This window comes from Diorhabda sublineata, chromosome 4 (genome assembly GCF_026230105.1).
Source record: "Diorhabda sublineata isolate icDioSubl1.1 chromosome 4, icDioSubl1.1, whole genome shotgun sequence".
In the NCBI taxonomy this organism is placed as follows: Eukaryota; Metazoa; Arthropoda; class Insecta; order Coleoptera; family Chrysomelidae; genus Diorhabda; species Diorhabda sublineata.
Genome location: NC_079477.1, coordinates 27,192,040 through 27,210,219, shown reverse-complemented (window position 1 = coordinate 27,210,219; position 18,180 = coordinate 27,192,040). Strand labels below are relative to the sequence as shown.

At 33.0% G+C, this 18,180-nt stretch overlaps 1 protein-coding gene across 7 annotated transcripts in view; it reads left to right on the top strand.

Annotated features, from left to right (window-relative positions):
* The window catches only part of LOC130443604 (caskin-1), a 153,545-nt gene that overhangs the window by 113,732 nt on the left and 21,633 nt on the right, over nucleotides 1-18,180 (top strand). For all 7 annotated transcript variants that reach the window (XM_056778365.1, XM_056778363.1, XM_056778366.1 and 4 more), the window contains exon 2: nucleotides 2,097-2,267. In XM_056778365.1, coding sequence (XP_056634343.1) covers nucleotides 2,105-2,267 — 163 coding nt within the window. In that variant the 5' untranslated portion in view covers nucleotides 2,097-2,104. The remainder of the gene's footprint in view (nucleotides 1-2,096; nucleotides 2,268-18,180) is intronic.

The following is an 18,180-nucleotide window of genomic DNA, read 5'->3' as shown; positions in this document are numbered from 1 at the left end:
ATAACCAAATCGAAATTGTGCATCTCTGAATTCTAAACAAATATTTTTCTATAATTTTGTTACAGGTATTTGTAACCAAAACAGAATAAAACCTACTTATTTAAAATGTTTATATCTTACCTTGAATGTAGAAAACTGGTATGAGCTAATGGTAATGTTTCGTTTAATTTACCAGTTGGCAGTGGTGTACCTCAAGATTCAGTTTCAGGTCCAATTCTTTTTGGTATTCATTATGATTGCACAGACTCACGAATTAATGGTAAATTCACTTTATTTACTGATGACATCTGTGTAACCTGGAGTGGTCCAGGTATACAAGCTTCACATCCTACCATCTCAATAGTATTAAGTCCTGGTCTGAAGCGAATGGGTTTTGTTTAAACATTAAAAAATCTTCATTTCATTCTACAACCTCTAAAACTCAACAATGACTCAATACGATCTTCAAATTCTATCAAGTTTTTTGGTCTACATATTGACGGTGCCCTTCGTGGATCTGTACATGTAAACACTTTGGTAAAAAAATTATCCTCTGCTTGTTTTGCTATTACATCTGTGTCTATTATTACTCGTTGTTCGAATCGCATCTTCGGTATGGTTTGCCTTTCAAAAGGGTCTTGTAGCTTGCACCTCTTCGAATCTATCTTTATATTTCAAAAAACAGGTATTCGTTACATTTATGGCTTAAGTAGTAGAACGAATTGCGAATTCTATTTTAAGAAATACAAAATTTTTACTCCTAGCTCTTTACATTTTAGAATCCTTTTGTTTGGTTCGCAGACACTTCCACAACTCAACTGGAAGAACCATTCATAGCTAATCTAATCATAAGTGTTTAAACCGCGCTCGTGTGAGTGCAGCGCACTTCGAATCGTCCATGATGCCCATGTTGTGAAGATGGCGTCTTAAGTGGCGGTTTTTAGTCGAATTTTGCTCCTATTTAGATGGAGCAGTTATTTGTCTCATGCCAGGTGTTTTTATCCATCTCTACCGAACCCGCCTTGTAGATCATTAATTTTTGTAACTTTTTCTCGGTTACTTAAATTGTTTTTCTAAAGTAAAAATGATTTATTTTTCATATTTATTAAAATTAATCTGTTAATATGTAACATTTTGATCTCTGAAAAGTTACTTTTCCTTCAAATCGCCCTCGTATATCATATATTTAATTAGAACATTTTTATTCTTTTCTGATTCACAATAATAATAAACTGGTTGACATTCGCTATGTTGTCGACATATGTATGATACACATCCTGTAATTCATTAAAATTTTTTATGTAAAGCGATTGCTAAAATATTAACACATATGTGCAAGCAATTTGTCTTTTTATGTCATGCAATTTCAAATATTTTTTTTTTATTACCGACTAATATAATTTATGAACATTAATCATGGTTTATCGTAATACATTCGTTTTGTTTTTATTAAAATCGTGTCAAGTTCACACGATCGTATCCTAATACTTAAAATAAATTTTTCTATTAAAAATTTCACTACATATTATGTTTTAAATCTTAAACTTATCAAAGCAGCAATCGGTTCAGAGGCGTTCTTTAAACATATGAAAATAAAAATAACATTGGATTTTGATTGATCCTTGATTTCGATGTGTTCCCTTTTCCCAAATACCCCGAAAAAGAGTAAAGTTTCTTTTTTAACTTAATATTTTGTACATTGACCATCTTGCCGTGATGTCCTCCGTGTTTGTATGCTTAACTGACGAGATAGTCCCCCAGTACCCAGTACCGTCTGAACGGGGTTTTAATGTTCAGAAAGCTTTCTCCGGCCCTTGGTAGCGTCGTAGTGACAGAACTAATCCCCTTGACACCATAATATCCAGGAACTTACACCAGTTTGGCATAGTTATTCATCAACACTTTCTCAAGCCTTTTTGTATAACCCTACCACCCCGAGTAAATAAAGATAAACTCACCAATGCTGTTAATCCTTAATCAAGTTAATTTCGAGTATTCACTGTGATAGGAAACCCTAAGTACAAAATATATTAGGCCTTAAGTGATTCCAGACTTTCAATTATTTGACATTTTGATCGCGTTGAAAAAAATTAAAGTTGTTTGTTATTTTGTTTCAGTGGGAGGCATGTCGCGGCCACCCAAGCCGGCGGCAACTGCGAAGAAAGTAGCCCCTCCAGCCGTTCCACATGAGTTCAGACATTCTGGAAGTTCGTTCGGATCCGCGGGATATGCTAGTTCAGAAGATACAGGACTACTGGCGTCGTCAGACACACCAGGTATCCCCAGAGGTAAGTTGTTGTCGGATATTAATAATAAGAATACATCATTTAAATAATTAAATTATTGTACAGAGGTTGTTATAAGTCAGACAACCAATTTACATTAAGAGAAAAAAATGCAAAGTCAAAATCAAAAGGAATTCGAATAAGGATTACTGTATGTGTAAGTTTGTCCACGTAAATCTTCGAGCATTTCCAGGTAACTTAAGCCTTGAAGCCTTAAAAAAATACAGATATCTCCCCGATGGATACACACACCCCGAGTAGGTTTAATTCTTCTTACCAGAATCCTCACGTCTTCTAAATGAAGACTTCTGGTCGTTCCAGTACATGCAGTTATGCCGATTGACCGTACCGTTCAGCTTGAAGGTTGCTTCATCCGACCACAAAATAAACTAGTGGAACTGTGGATCATCCTGACTGCATACCACATGCAAAATTCCAATCTACGATCGAAATCTTACTCGTGAAGTGTGTTGAGACGCGAACGGTAAACTCGATATTTGAACTCCTCTCGATAGCCGCACTGCAGATTGGTTCTGCCGCATCGGCAACAGAGCCCGCTTTCAAGAATTTCTAGTAAGTCTTGCACGCTGTTGTGAAATTCGGTTCAAACATAGTTTCGTAATCTGCTTTCGTGTAATGTCCTGGTTACACCAAAGGACGAGAAGAGTCTTTATCTGCTTCCCTTTGTAGTAACCTATTCCCATTTTGAAGGGCATGAATTAGATCCTCAGACGTACCTCACGGTACACTCTTCAAATAAGTTGGTAACCAGTAAAATACAGATCCTGACCAAAACGCCAATAGAGAAGTAGAAGAAGAATCCGCGTTTGTACGCAGATACGACAAAAATTCTTTCTTGTAGCATGAACTTGTATCGGTGATTCATGCTAAAAACACATCTACTCGACAAACACGTGTTATCATGACATAGACACAACTGTCTGAAGCAACAACCTATTTTGACAGCATTGCCAGACTTCTGAGCGTTGCAGGACTTATGCCGATTTTTTGAGAGCGTTGCCTGACTTATGCCGTCTTCTGTATTTTTGAATGATAAAACTAAATTTAAATACGAAAAAATCTAAGAGTCCAAATTTTGTGTGGTGTCTGATTATAACGTATATCAATAATGTAGGTTTTAAAAAAAATATTGTTAAGTAAAATGTTTATATTACTATTATTAACAAGAAAGTGAAGGTTATTTTCATCATATGGTATAAATATATGAGTAATGAACTAGTAAGTGGGGAAGTAATCATGATAAAACAGTGTCAACTTTGTTTAATTTATATTTCCTGGAGAATTTAGCTTACTTTGTTTGAATATCGATTTATTGCGACTTTTCGTAAGTTTTGAACTCATCTCATTGAAATCTTTTTAGTTGTCGTTAATTTCGTTATCTTTAGAAACTGATTCAAGTCAATCCAATATTATATTCTAAACGTATTATAGATGTCTACTTTTCACCATTTCCAATTTTTTGTCTATTACCCACAATATCTGAGGATGTTATTAAACAAAAAATTTGAAAACTAGTATTTTATTAAATTTAATTATATCATTAATTTTTTAATTATAAGCCCAAAAAAACGAATTTTTGAATAAAAGTTTTGAAAAAGTTTCGACCAAATTGAAATAAAATATGGGTGAGTTAGTTTAGATGAAACCAAACTACAATTTTTTTCGAATGGAAATTGAATTTTTGACTTTATTGAACTCAAAACAGAGGATTCTCCACTTCTCCACACTTTTAACCAAATTGTCCAAAATGAACTTGAAAAGGCGTATTTTTCACCAGAAACCTATTTTTACCCAAATCAAAATGAATTTTTGATGTAAGAAACTCACAACTAACTAATTTTTTGAACAAATTGAATGTGAAAAATGAAATTTTTGACTAAATTGAACTAAGAAAAAAATATTTTCAACTAATTTAAATATGTAACACGCAATTACCGAACAAAAGAATTTAAAAAACTCATCAAAGCAAATTTTTGGATAAATTAAATTTGAAATGTGAACTTCCAACGAAATAAAACATGAAAAAAATGAGTTTTTGACCAAGTTAATTTCAGAAAGCGAATTTTTTGTCCAAAAAGGACTTAAGAAAATGTATTTTTGACCAAATACAACATGGATGAACCGATTTTTGACCAAATCATAGTAAGAAATACATTTTTTGAAGAATGAAACTTTTTTTTGCAAATTAAGTTTGGAAGAGATATTTTGGACTTAACTGAGCTCGGAAAAAGGATTTCCGACTAAATAAAACATGGAAAAGAGAATTTTTCAACAAATTAATTTTAGAAAGAGAATTTTTTGTCCAAAAAAAACTTAAAAAGCGTATTTTTAACCGAATTATACTAATAAATATGTTTTTTAAAGAATGAAAATACATAACCATATGTACGATACGATTTTCTATCAAACCATACTAAAAAAATACAATTTTCGATGAACGAAACTCACAAAACCCAATTTTTTAACAAATTGAATGTGAAAATTGAAATTTTCGACTAAATTGATCCCATAAATGATGACTTCCGACTAAATTAAACGTGGTACAGCGGATTTTAACTAAAATGAACAGAAATAATCGTATTTTGGCGAAATCAAACTCAACAAATACAATTTTCAACACACAATTATTACACCAATTAATGCTTTTAAACCGTGAATTTTAAACTAAATATGTCTCATTTATGCTAAAGTTTACCATGGAAAAGTGATTTTTCAACTAAAATTATCTTAAAAAACCGAATTTAAATTCAAAATAACCTCAAAGAAACGTATTTGTAACTTAAACAAACATTTTTGAACTAATTAAATACAAAATACAATTTTAATTGAATAAATTGATAAAAAAAAGTAAATCAAACCCATAAAAAGGGGAATGAAAACATGGAACAACTAATTTCATTTTATAAAAATGAGTTTGCGAGCAAAATGATTGCCAAAAAAACAAATTAAACGTAGCAAAAACTTTTTTAGTCTAATTTCAGTTCAGAAAATGTAATTTTTCATAAATGGAATTTACAAAAGCGAATATTTTACCGCATTAAAAATGATTTCAGAAATCCATTTTTAGACCTGTTACATCTAGTAACGCTAGTTTGAGGGTACTACTATAAAAACACTTTCTACCTTATTGAAAAGTAGAATACGACAAAAACCGTATAACGCCATCTTTAGTATAATTGAATATTCAATTAATCTAAATCACTATATGATCATTTTTATTAAAAAAACTATTATCGTTCTAATTTATATCTCATACGAAAGTATTTATAGTAATGTTTTATAAAACAAATATAGTTTATTATCTTCATTCGGGTCAATCATGAAAAGTTCAATAGTATCGTAAACGATTATCCTTGTCTTTTATTCCCGTTGGCGTCTTCAAATTTAACACAATTTAAAGTAGTCTACTGCTTCTTCATTTGAATAATCTAGTTCAATAATATATCGCAAATCTTACCTTGTAACCAATGTATTTTCTTTTTATTTACTTTTTTTACAATTAACTCGGGCGTCTTATTCACTTTGTTTTTCAGTATTTTCGAATTTTCTATACCGCCATTATTAAATGATTCACAACTAATTCAGAGAGTTATTTCAATGCCTGGTAGAGTAAATAGGCCTAGGAGTGCTTCGTAATATAATTATTTCTCATAACTTGAAAGCGGATTTTTAAGTATTGAAATTATGTATTTATATTCATTTTAGTCATTCGATTTTTATTATTAAGAGCTTAAATTTACAGACGAGATTGAACAAAAGAATGAAAATAATGTTCGTTTCTTAGTTTCATAACGTTCTCGTCTGATGAAAATCTCTATCGTACAATAACATTAATTCGGAATGGTATACAAAACTCAGTCCTCCAGATACTTAAATTTGATTTTATGTCATTTTCAGGGGTGATTAGTTTGATTGATACAAGATCGTGAATTTAATCAATTAAATCCTCGTTATACGATGGCCGCTTTTTAGGCGACTGCGAAGCTTTCGCACTACACACTCCGCCATTGTTGACATTCAGGTGTCAGTCGGCGTTGTGCTACAGCCACGTAACCATGTCCGTCGTTATTGATTCTCCCGCCAAATGTGAATTGCCAAATGTGATTCGTTTTCTACAGGCTGAAGGCCATAGTGCTACAGAAATCCATCGGAGAATGAGTCGTGTGTATGGGGATGGTGTCGAAAGTTTAAAGATGGCTGTAATGATGTGCACGATGAAGGGGGCCAAGAACGCAAATCTGTCGTTTCAGATGACCTGCTTCAACGAGTTAAGAGTATGATTAAAGAAAACCGCAGATTCACAATTACTGCTTTGTCTACGGAATATTCAGAAGTTTGAAGGTCTGTTTTGTACTGATTATGTCGAAAAGTAACTCTAAGTAACTAATAAAATTAGTGTTTTATATAAACTTGTCCTATGGGAGGTTGAAAAAAAAACGGCCCTTGTACATTCCTTCAATATCCACAACATATAACACCAAACTTACTGTATGACGTTCATCTTTTTTATAGTCTAAAAATATTTACTTTATCTCTATCACAAGTGTAGTTGATGTGGAAATACTTCACCTTTTCTCATACAAGTGAATTTCTGTTTACTCAACATCAAATGATAAAATGACTAATGTAGCATTGTGTTTGAATCTTTGTACATAAATATTTTACGACTGGCTTCCATTTTTGACGAACAACCAAATGTACATACATACAACGACTAATTCCTACATAGTATATGTTTTTATGATGCCATTTCTGCGAATTAGTGAGAAAGGCCTTGTAAGGCTGGCGACAAACAGTTAAAAGAATCGTCGACCTCAAAACGCCGCGAGATGAAACCTTATCGTTAAAAAAAGAAGCTGTGCTAGCTAGCAAGCTTATTAGCAATTGCTCCGTTCGAACAAGTAGATATACGAGGTGGGTGTGTTGAAAATTGAAAGACAAAACCACTTATTGAGAGAAAAATTTTGTATCGCGTTATTGACTGGGTAAACTATCGTACAGCGAAATTCACAATTAAAAAAAGTACTGTTTACAAACAAAAAAAATTGTTGTCCTCAATGTTATGCCTTCAAAAAAGGCAGAAATTGCTAGAACTCTTTATTCGTTAACTTGAATTACTACCATGTGACTCACTGAAACTTCCATCTCATTTTTGTTTAAGATCTATCTTTCCACTCAACTTGAATAGCCAACTTTAATTCTGGAAGAGTTTCTTGAAGCTGATAATTTGTTTTTCGTAACTTAATGCCCACGCAAAAAGTCAGAAATAATTAAATGGCTAAAAAAACTTTATTCAGTAACTTGTGTTTACCACCACGTGCCTCACTACAACTTCTATCCCGTTTTTTATCATTTTTGTTTCTCTATCTTCCCACTCAACTTCAATAGCCACCTTTAATTGTGGAAGAGTTTCATGAGCCTTATAATTTGTTTTCCGTAACTTAACAACCACACAAAAAGTCAGAAATAGTTAAATGGCTATAAAAACTTTATTCAGTAACTTGTATTTACCACCACGTACCTCACTGCAACTTGCATCCCATTTTTTAAAAACTTTTCTTTGATGTCTATCTTTTCACTCAACTTGAATAGCCAACTTTAATTCTGGAAGAGTTTCTTGAAGCTGATAATTTGTTTTTCGTAACTTAATGCCCACGCAAAAAGTCAGACATAGTTAAATGGCTAAAAAAACTTTATTCAGTAAGTTGTGTTTACCACCACGTGCCTCACTACAACTTCTATCCCGTTTTTTATCATTTTTGTTTGAGGTCTATCTTCCTACTCAATAGTCACCTTTAATCCTGGGAAGGCTTCATGAGGATTATTTCTAGTTCTTATTCTTCTTTTAAGCTTACACCATATAAGTCTAACGGTAATTTGGGTAAGAATTCCTTGCTGGCCACTCCACAACAACAACAGTAATTCTTATTTCGCTAAGAGATTGAGTTATTAATGCAGCTATGCGAAAACATGGTGTACGGTATTACATATATTTTTTTGCATTAATATTGCTTAGATATGTCTTCGGTATACTTTTCTGCGTTTATCATTACCAAAAATATTATATTTACTAGGTATACAAAGTAATCACGAACCTTATTGTGCAACCCAGTGAAGCATGAGCGGATTAAAGCCGTAATGTGCGGGAATTAATTTTGCACTATTACCCGGTTTGGCAACTGCTACTTACGCTTTATAAAACATCTTCATTCACGACCATTTTTATCCGTCTACCGTTTTCATGAACAACAACCCCAATAGAACAATATTCCTTTGCGACAGACCGACCATCGCGTGATCTATAGAGTTACAAATTGTCTTTTTTTAGAATTTCAAATTACTTTTCTTTTATAACCGTCCTAACGTTCCTAACTGTATGCAATTAACTTAATCCTCTCCAATATACCTTGTAGCACGTTTTTTGATAAAATCGATAGGTCTCTCTACCTTACTCACTATTTTATGTCACCTTCTCCTACCTTTCTTAAACGAAGGGAGACTCGTCTATAGTCGAGAGTCGAGGTACGCTGCTTCTAGAAGGTGGGCACTGTTTAATTTCACAAATTATATTTACTCAAGTTTCACGTTTACCTTTGCCGGAAATAAATGCAATTGAAAAATGTGTCCAGTTCAATCCAGGAAGAAATTATCGCCTCAATGGGAACTGAAGTCACTAGACTTAGCAAACTTAGACCTTTATCCACATTCTCTCGAAATATGAGACACTACGGACGTCCAGGGCACTACAAAGATCTCTGGCAGCTATAGCCATCCTACATTCTGATATTTCTAAGAGACGTGATATTAATAGATCAGCTGTAAACACTAGGATACCCGGTACCGCAGTAAAAAAGGGGGACATAATAGATAGTTTAGGGGGATACAATAGATCATTTGGGTCTCGGTGTATATGGTATCCTAATATACATATACACGGTATTATTAAGAGGGTACTAAAAATCCTGTCGAAGTTTAAATACGATTTTTTGGAGCGTAGAACCAAAGTATTTCATTTGGTCAATTTTCTCAAAAATTATCGGTTACTCCTCGTAGCGGAATCTAAAAGGACATATTATATATATAAGATGAAGTCGCGGAGTGGAACTTGACGTTTCCATAAAAGGGACTGCATTCTCTCGTTTTATATCTCTTGCTTTCTTTCATATTTTTAAAGATGGGATCGTGAAACGTACTTTATTTTATTTTTCCATGCGTTTTCGACTATTTTTTGTTCCGTTCGTTAATTAGTTCGGCCACTCCTTAAATTATGCAACTGTTTTTTGCCTTAAGAATTTTAATTGAGTTTGAAGTTATCTTTGTAAGATAATTGTGTTTTTCTTTGCACTTAAAAAGATACCGGAATACGATTATCCGTTAGTAATTCATTAAAAAAATCCCCCTTTTACGAATTTATTTTTGTTTAGAAATTTGTTATGGCAAACGATATTTTATGAGAATGGAACTTTATCCAAGGAATCAGAATCAGATAACGGCCTTTTTAAACTCATATCTGTATAGGTACTTTACTATAATGAAATTATTTTGGATAATTTTTTCTTTCTTATTCTGCTTCTACCCTCTATTTATATCAATATTATACGATATATCTCGTTCATCAACCGTTTCAAAATTTCACCACTTCTTGTCGATATATAGACCTTTCACAAACACACTTTTTTTCCTATTCCCTTTACTCCACCATGAGCTATCAACCTCACCAGCGAGAACAAAATCGTCTCAATCAAATCCAAAAAAGAAATCACAAATTCCCTCAAATAAATAGTAACTAATAAAAAGTTATAACAAATTTTACTTTCTTCTCTGTATTTGCATTCAAATTCTGTATAGTCTAGATCCGTGTTTCTCAACGTGGGGTCCACGTCACACAGAAGGGCAATTTGATTGTAAAGAAGGGCAATTCAAAAATGAACCATTTAAATTGAAAGGAAAAAGCAAATTTTCAAATAATCGCGGCCAATAAATATTATAAATTCATTTGACGAGACCAAAATATCAACTGGGTTTTTGACGTCGTCGAGTTAACCTCTCTGCGGCAGACAGAAGGTTCCGCGTTAATCTCCGGACGCTTTGAAATCTCGCTAAACAACATATAATTAAAAATCCCTCTATTTATGGAGAAGGTGCTGCAGTAACTCGTAAAAAATTTGTGGTTTTGGCAAAAAAAGAAGCTACCACCCGACTCGGAAGCAATTGAATCCCACAAGTGGCGGCGCTGTAAGCCAAGATAAATCTCAAACGTCACGGGTCAGCTGACCAACTATAACTGAGTCTGAAAAGAATCTTCTTCGTAGCCACGTGTGTTTTTAGTTGTAGATTTCGTAAGAATTTAGGCTTTTCATTTAAGTAATTTATATTTTGTTACTTTTTCCTTTGACTTTTTTTGATAAACAGCAAAATTCATTTACTTTTGAATATTCCAATTGCAAAATAGGGAGTTAGCTGAAACTTTAGTTAATGTAAAAGTAGTGATGACAAGGCTTAGTAAGGAAACAGATATAAAATACCCAAATGTGTAGGAAAATTAGTTTTACTGTTTCTATCTTCATATTAAACTGAATGTGGATTTATTGCTGTAAATGATTTATTGTTAAAAAAAAAGAAATCGTCGGGTTATAAAACTTGAGACGTAAGTCAACCAAATTGGAACCTAACATAAAATCTTTGTACAGCAATCGTCAAGCGTAAGGATCTGATCAAATTTGAAATATTTTATTTTAGTTTCTCAATATATGTTTTGAAAATGTACTTTCGTTAACAATTTCCTTGTGATTTCTTCCTAAAGCCTATCATTTCTTTATTGAATAATTCGTTAATATTATTAAATATAATAATAGTTAATATAATAATTTTTTATATACATAGTGCAGCATAAGAATTTTCGAAGGGCTTGGGTGGAGCATGATACATAAAAGGCTGGATCTGAAGAGATTATTATTCCAAAGATGTTGTATTAAATTATTTAATATATTTTAAGAAATTCTTCTATGAAATATGAGCAAGAATCTACGTATACTTTGAACAAAAGCTGATACAAATTTTACAGTTATAGACAGAAAGCTTCAACAATTCGTAAGTATGAAGTGAGACGAGAATAGGAAAACAGAATTATGAAGCGCGGGTTGGGTTGATGCAACATAATAAATAATAAAAAAACACAAACCACACTTATATATATACAACCTAAAGAACAATAATTTATTATTTTTCTCCATCCTACATGGATGTTAGTAGTAGGTGGTTTTAATTTCTGTTAGTAACCCACAGAGCGATTCTTTAAAGCTTGTATTATATGTATATTTACACAATATCGATTACATGGGTCATTTTCCTGCAATAAACTTATTTAAAGATATTATCTTCGGTAGTTTGTGGGATTATATTATACCATATGATATATACGAAGGTGGAAATCAACTTATTACTATAGTTATACGTTCCACTATGTGTAAGTCATCACTTCGGTTAATTTATTTATCATTTTTTTGATTATTCGTTCAATCTTTTCAGGTGAGGTTTCTAACAATTCGTCTTTTCAATTGTCTAGATTTCAATTTACATTTTTCAAAGAAAATATAACTTTAATTACTTTTTTTTAATATGTAACTAGAAAAATCACTATTTAGCAACCTAATTACATGTCTGTGGGATTTCAGGATGACTAATAAAAGATTACAACTAAAAATTTCTAGGATCTTATAAATTAAATAGTTATATAATATAAAATCTCTCGGTACATTGTCTACTATATGTGTACGAAGATGGTCCCAGAAGTACCTGGCCCGAAGAACACACATTAGCTTCATATACTTTTCCCAGCGATGTTCAATAACTTCCATACCCTTTTTATAATAAGAATCGTGGAGCTTCTCAAAATGGCCATTAATTGTCGATAATTTTTAACGACTGAGCAATTTTTTTAAATCTGGAAACTTGAGGAACTTTAATTAATTTATTTTGGCCATTGCAGTAACGGATGTGCATTGTCTTGATGAAACAACACTTTCTTCTTAGTCAAATGCAGTCGTTTTTACTTGATTTCTTCGCTCAAACGTTGGAATAAATTCGCATAATACTCGACGTTGATAGTTTTTCCTTTTTCAATATAGTTAACGAAAATTATCCAACACGCATCCCAAAAAACCGACACCACGACCTTGCCTGTAAATGGAACTGTCTTTGCCTTCTTTGGAGCCGGTTATCTCTTTTAAGTCCATTGTTTTGATTATTCTTTTGCTTCGGGTGTGAAGAGATGGACCCACGTTTCCTCCATGATTATGAAACTGCGTAACATTGCCATGGAAAGATCTTCACGACGCTGTTTTTTTCCATTGTGAGCAAACGCGACAGTCATCTTGTGTACAACTTTCTTATGTCCAAATTTTCAGTTAATATGCGATGTACCGCACTTCTAGAAATGCCTAATGTGACTGCTAGCTCGTCTACTGTCAGTCCACGATAATCCAGAACCACTTTGTAGATTTTCTTCAACATTTCTATAGTCGTCACCTAATTTGGTCGACCATTATGATGCTTGTCTTCGAAGGTCGTACGACCTCGCTTAAACTCTGCTAGCCAATATTTTACTTGGGATAATGAAGAAGCAGTCTCATTTCTAGAGTCGTCAAGCATCAGCCAGAGTAGAATGTAGTTCAGCTTTTATTTATTGTGTACTTTCTTATACAGTGGTATTCATCGAATGTTTAGGAAAATATTGATATAGGTATCTTTTCAAAATTGGTCCCGCTCATTAAGAACAAAAACGTGGGATACCAAGGAAATAAATCTAAAGTTTTATCAAGGGATGTTACCAATAAATTTATTCAAGATGCTGATAACGAAACAAATTTACAGTACTGAAAATAAACAGTTTACCTTCAGTCACTGAAGACTATAACTTGGTTATCGAAACGCCCGTAGGACGGTGTAATTGCGAGTGATGGTATAGTGGTAGTATAAACAGTGTGTTCAGTATGAATATTACCAATGATTCCATAAATCTCAACTTACCTGTTGCATAAGTTGTCAAATAAAGCAGTGGTGGCAACTCAAAGTTATGGGCTTCTAAATAATAACACTTTTTGTTGATTTTCGCGGCGTATGCTAAAATAATTCGAGTAAATCAAATTTTTTTGATACCTTTCATAAGCACTTCTTGTTTTTCGAATAAAAAATACGTCGAGGGTTGGTTAAGTATACATTACAAACAGTAAAATATTTAATCTATAGATTATGGGTATAGTTGAATGACCCGTTTGAACACATCGGGTCTATCGTCTAAAACATTATTCATTCTTTTTATACATTGGCGGTTGTTTTTTGTGTGACATTAACCATATCGAAAAATGTGCACACGGGACATATACAGAAGCAAATCTATCTTCACACAACAACGTTGACATTAACAAATTGCAAAAACTCGTCCGTTATTTCTCGAAGCACACAACTAGCATTTGAAGAATGAGGATATTACGCAGAAAGGTATGGTTTCAGTTGGCGTCTGAATCGAAAAAGGCGGTTTTCAGTTTCTAATAAAAATTCTCAACCGTTCGTTTTATTCGTGATGTCGGAACTCCAAAAACGATTAATGAATTAGGAAAAAAATATATAAAGAATATACGATTGTTTATTATAGGGTTATTATTATAAACGGCTTTTCGTATTCAACCGGCATTCTATGGAAATGTAAAAAAATCACAATAAATACGCTGATGATGAATGAAACAATGAATGAAATGGCGGGACTTTCTTTGTCGTAATGGGACCTGTTTCGGGCCGGAACTCTTCAGATTCTGTTACAACGGTGGTAATTTTAATAGGACATCACCTCACGTGTTTGTGGTGGGTTGTTTTGGAAGTACTTGTAATTTAAATACTTTTAACAAGTCAAAAACATATAATAACAGAATTGAGTTTAGTAATCAATTATTACTTTCAAGTATAAAAGTTCATTTCTGTTCAATATAGTAGAAATATTTTTCCTATTATAGTTTTTATTACACTTTATTCAACTCACTCTGTTTTTATGGTATAAATTTTGTAATCCATATTGTCAAAATGACAGGAGATGGTGAAAGGTCACGTTTTGTACTCATCCGTGCACTTTATTCAGGGGTTGATGCCTAACGAGACAGGCTCTGACTGAACATAAATACGGTACTCGTCTCTAGGATAACTTTACTGGTAAAGCTTCTAACAATAGACCTAGGTTCGAATCCTAAGTACGAGGATGGTGCAAGAAGTACCAGGCCCAACAAAGAAAACACAAAAATTTTTATAAAAAAGATTTTTCAACTTAACCTCCTTTTAGCTTCATACAGTTTTCCCAGCGATGTTTAATAACTTCAATACCCTTTTTATAATAAGAATCGACAAGCTCGTCAAAATACTAATTAACTGCCAACATCACCCCTAAAATAATGCGAGTGGGCTAATTGTAGCGAATAGGGTGCATGAGATAGTAATTCAAACTTTAATTAATTAATTTAGGCCGTTGTGAGCAAACGCCGCACCCATCTTGCGCACAGATTTCTGATGTCCAAATTTTCAATTAATCTGCGATGTACCACGCTTCTTGAAATCCCTACTATGTCTGCTAGCTCGCCTACTTTCAGTCGAAGATAATCCAGAACCGCTTTGTGGATTTTCTTCAACATTTCTGTAGTCGTCACCTAATTTGGTCGACCATTATGATGCTTGTCTTCGAAGGTCGTACGACCTCGCTTAAACTCTGCTAGCCAATATTTTACTTGAGATAATGAAGAAGCAGTCTCACCCAGATTAGAATCTAGTTCAGCTTTTATGTTGGTTGGGCTAAAGCCTTCCAAATAAAAGTATTGTATCAATCAATTTTTTTCATGTTCACAAATTCACTTAAATCTTTCATATTGATTAAATCAAACAAATACGATACGATACTAACTCGCAGTCGCTGATATTTTTGAGCATTTTTCGCTCAAAACCTTTCGCGATTTCGATTGAATCGAGAGTGGCGAATGTATCGAGCTGGAGCTGGAAATCGGAAAGAACTCGGAAGCGTATAGGAGAAGAAAAACACCGATCCGGTGTTTTTATGGATTATTGAGGTTACTTTTCACCATAAAAATAACTATTAGTATTAAACTTTATTACAAAAACCCTGGGCGTTGATAAATTGTTGATAACTGCTCAATAACAGAAATCTATAATCTATTATACAACTTTATAAATGTCATGTAAGAATTTACGCCTTAAAAAAGGTATTAAAATAAAGTTTTAAATTTTCACATCGAAAATTGAACACAAACTAAATCTGGTTCTTCGTTAGGATCTACAATCAGCTGATAGATGATCTACATGACCTCAGGTCATAGTTTCCGAGAGACCTAAGTTTAGCTGCAATACTAGCGAGTGTATGAGATCGAGTACCACATAAAAGTTTGGATGTTAATGTTAATGGATGGAAACGTTAATAAAGGACTTGGTATAATTAAAACAGCCATTTTCCGAAAACTGATTAAAGTGGTTTGTTTTCATAATATATCATTCAAATTGATGTTTATTTTACTTTTAGTTTACTTTACCCTTTTACTGTTACTAAAGTTGTCAAAATTTGCCAATGGATGGAAAGATAAATAAAGGACTTGGTACGCTTAAAACAGCCATTTTACGAAAACTGAGAAGATGCGGGATAAATATTTTTAAAGTGGTTTGTTTTCATAATATATCATTCAATTGATGTTGATTTCTCTACCTTTTTTCTATTTACTATTACTAAAATTGTTTTATCCGTTATAGATAAACAATTTTTTTATTTTAAAGAGATGTTTTAATGACCCAAAAATCAAGCGCGTCTGTTTTATATCACAGATGATTTGTCAAATTGGTTATTTAATATTGCGAAGTGGTAAAACATTATAAAAAAATTAAATGAGAGCGTGTGATTTTGTATTTTAAAAATCAATTCGTAATTGATAGATATTACAGAATCTCAATACGAGGATCGTTTCATTTTTCAACCTCCGAAAAGACGGATGAATATAGAAAAAAGTTTTTATTAACAAAAGTAAATTACATAAATACCTTGATGATTAAATCATTTGTCATATTTTTGAACAAGATTTGTAATACCCTCTTCATAAATGGTAACGGTTCCTTTGAGCTCTTTGTCAGTTTGGAAGCTTTGCCCTCCAAGCAAGTTCATGGAAAAGAAGAAGATGCTAGGTCGAAACTATGATGGTGGCTGTTCGAAATTGTTCCAATGAAATTGCTGAAGGAGTTGTTGGGTTACACGAGTAATGTGGAAACGAATATTGTCGAGGATCAGAGCAGCTTCAGAAGAGAGATAATACCACCAGATGCTAGCCGAAGGCAACAGAAAAGCCGGCAAAACTCAACAGATTATCTCGAAAGCCGATAAAAAGAAAAAAATGAGGAGGAAGGAAAGTTAGCTATGTACAATTACAAAGTACTGAAGAAAGTTCATGCATCTTCGCTTGGTTTCAATAACTCTCCGCAAGCGTCGCAAAGTTTCACAATATGAATTAATTGTTGTTCTAGGCTGCATAAAATCCAAAAGCTACACACGTTTTTGGTCGCAACAAACAGTTGCCATAATCTTACGACTGTTAAAGGTTCCTTTGAATTTTGTGGGTTTAGTTAGAATTAGAGAATCAATGTCTCATCACATGTCACAATGGATTTCAAAAAATCTTTTCTGTCAGTACTGCAAAGGTCAAGAAACTCCGAAGCCATTCGTCGAGTTTTCTGGTTGGCTGAACTTTTCTGTAGCGCAACTGTTCAGTAATGATAAATACAAGGCAGATTCTGAAACTTATGGGAACCATCGAGTTCCTCTAACGTCCTCTAATTCTATTCACGAATAACTCAATAGGTTCAACTCATTTTTCGATGAATTTTCGCTGCACTGTTCCCTTTGTCTGCATGAAACGAATAACAGTTCGCAATTTACATTTGGCGAGAGAATCAATAGTGACAAGCATGTTTATGTAACTGCAACTCAACGGGAAATAACTTGTTGCAGTCGTCAATAGGTCTTCGTTTGAGTGGGAAAAATTCTACTACGCACACCAATATGTGCGATCGGAGGTTTTTAAAAAACAACCCTAGTAGTAAAGTTTATACATGGACTCTTATTAACATCTTATCTTTTTTGGACATGTACTACTGTATTCAGTTGAGGTTAAAGCCTCCTATAAAATTGTGCTGAAGGAAACCAATTAGGTCAAAACCGTTCATATCATTTAAATCTAAATATGTTGATGAATTCAATACCTGTTGCTATATATAGCTAGGAAAGCAATGTTTTGTTTCTGTCAAAATAATATTTTAGAGGTTAACTTTTTTGAGTCTATTTCAACAGTTATTTGATATCCTTTATTAATAAAATTGAAAATTATAGAGAAATGCTGTAGAAGAATTATTTGTTACGATTAATTAACATACCTGCTGCAATGTCGCCTTCGTACCTTGAAAAGAATTCTCCATACAACAACAAAGTAATTAACGATTTTAGTAGTGTACTTACGTCAATTTGCTAGGATATTATAACGTCAGGTTATTTTACAATTTACTATTATTAGATTGTGTGAGAATTCAATTGCAATTCTTGGTCGTTAATGTCACAACAAAAATAGAAAATTTACATTATTATTACATTTCATTTAGAATTATCACTGTTCTTATATGTTAGTACATGTACTATTAATTTCCGTATTGTTTCGCTTAATTTATTGCACATGTTGGTATGTGTTCATGTGATAAACCAGTTGCCTCATTATCTTCGTACTATAATAGTCGACTTCACCTTCATAAGTGGAAACCGCCAATCATAGGTCTATAAAGATCTTATGAAAGTGCTAAAAGCATATCTATGCTA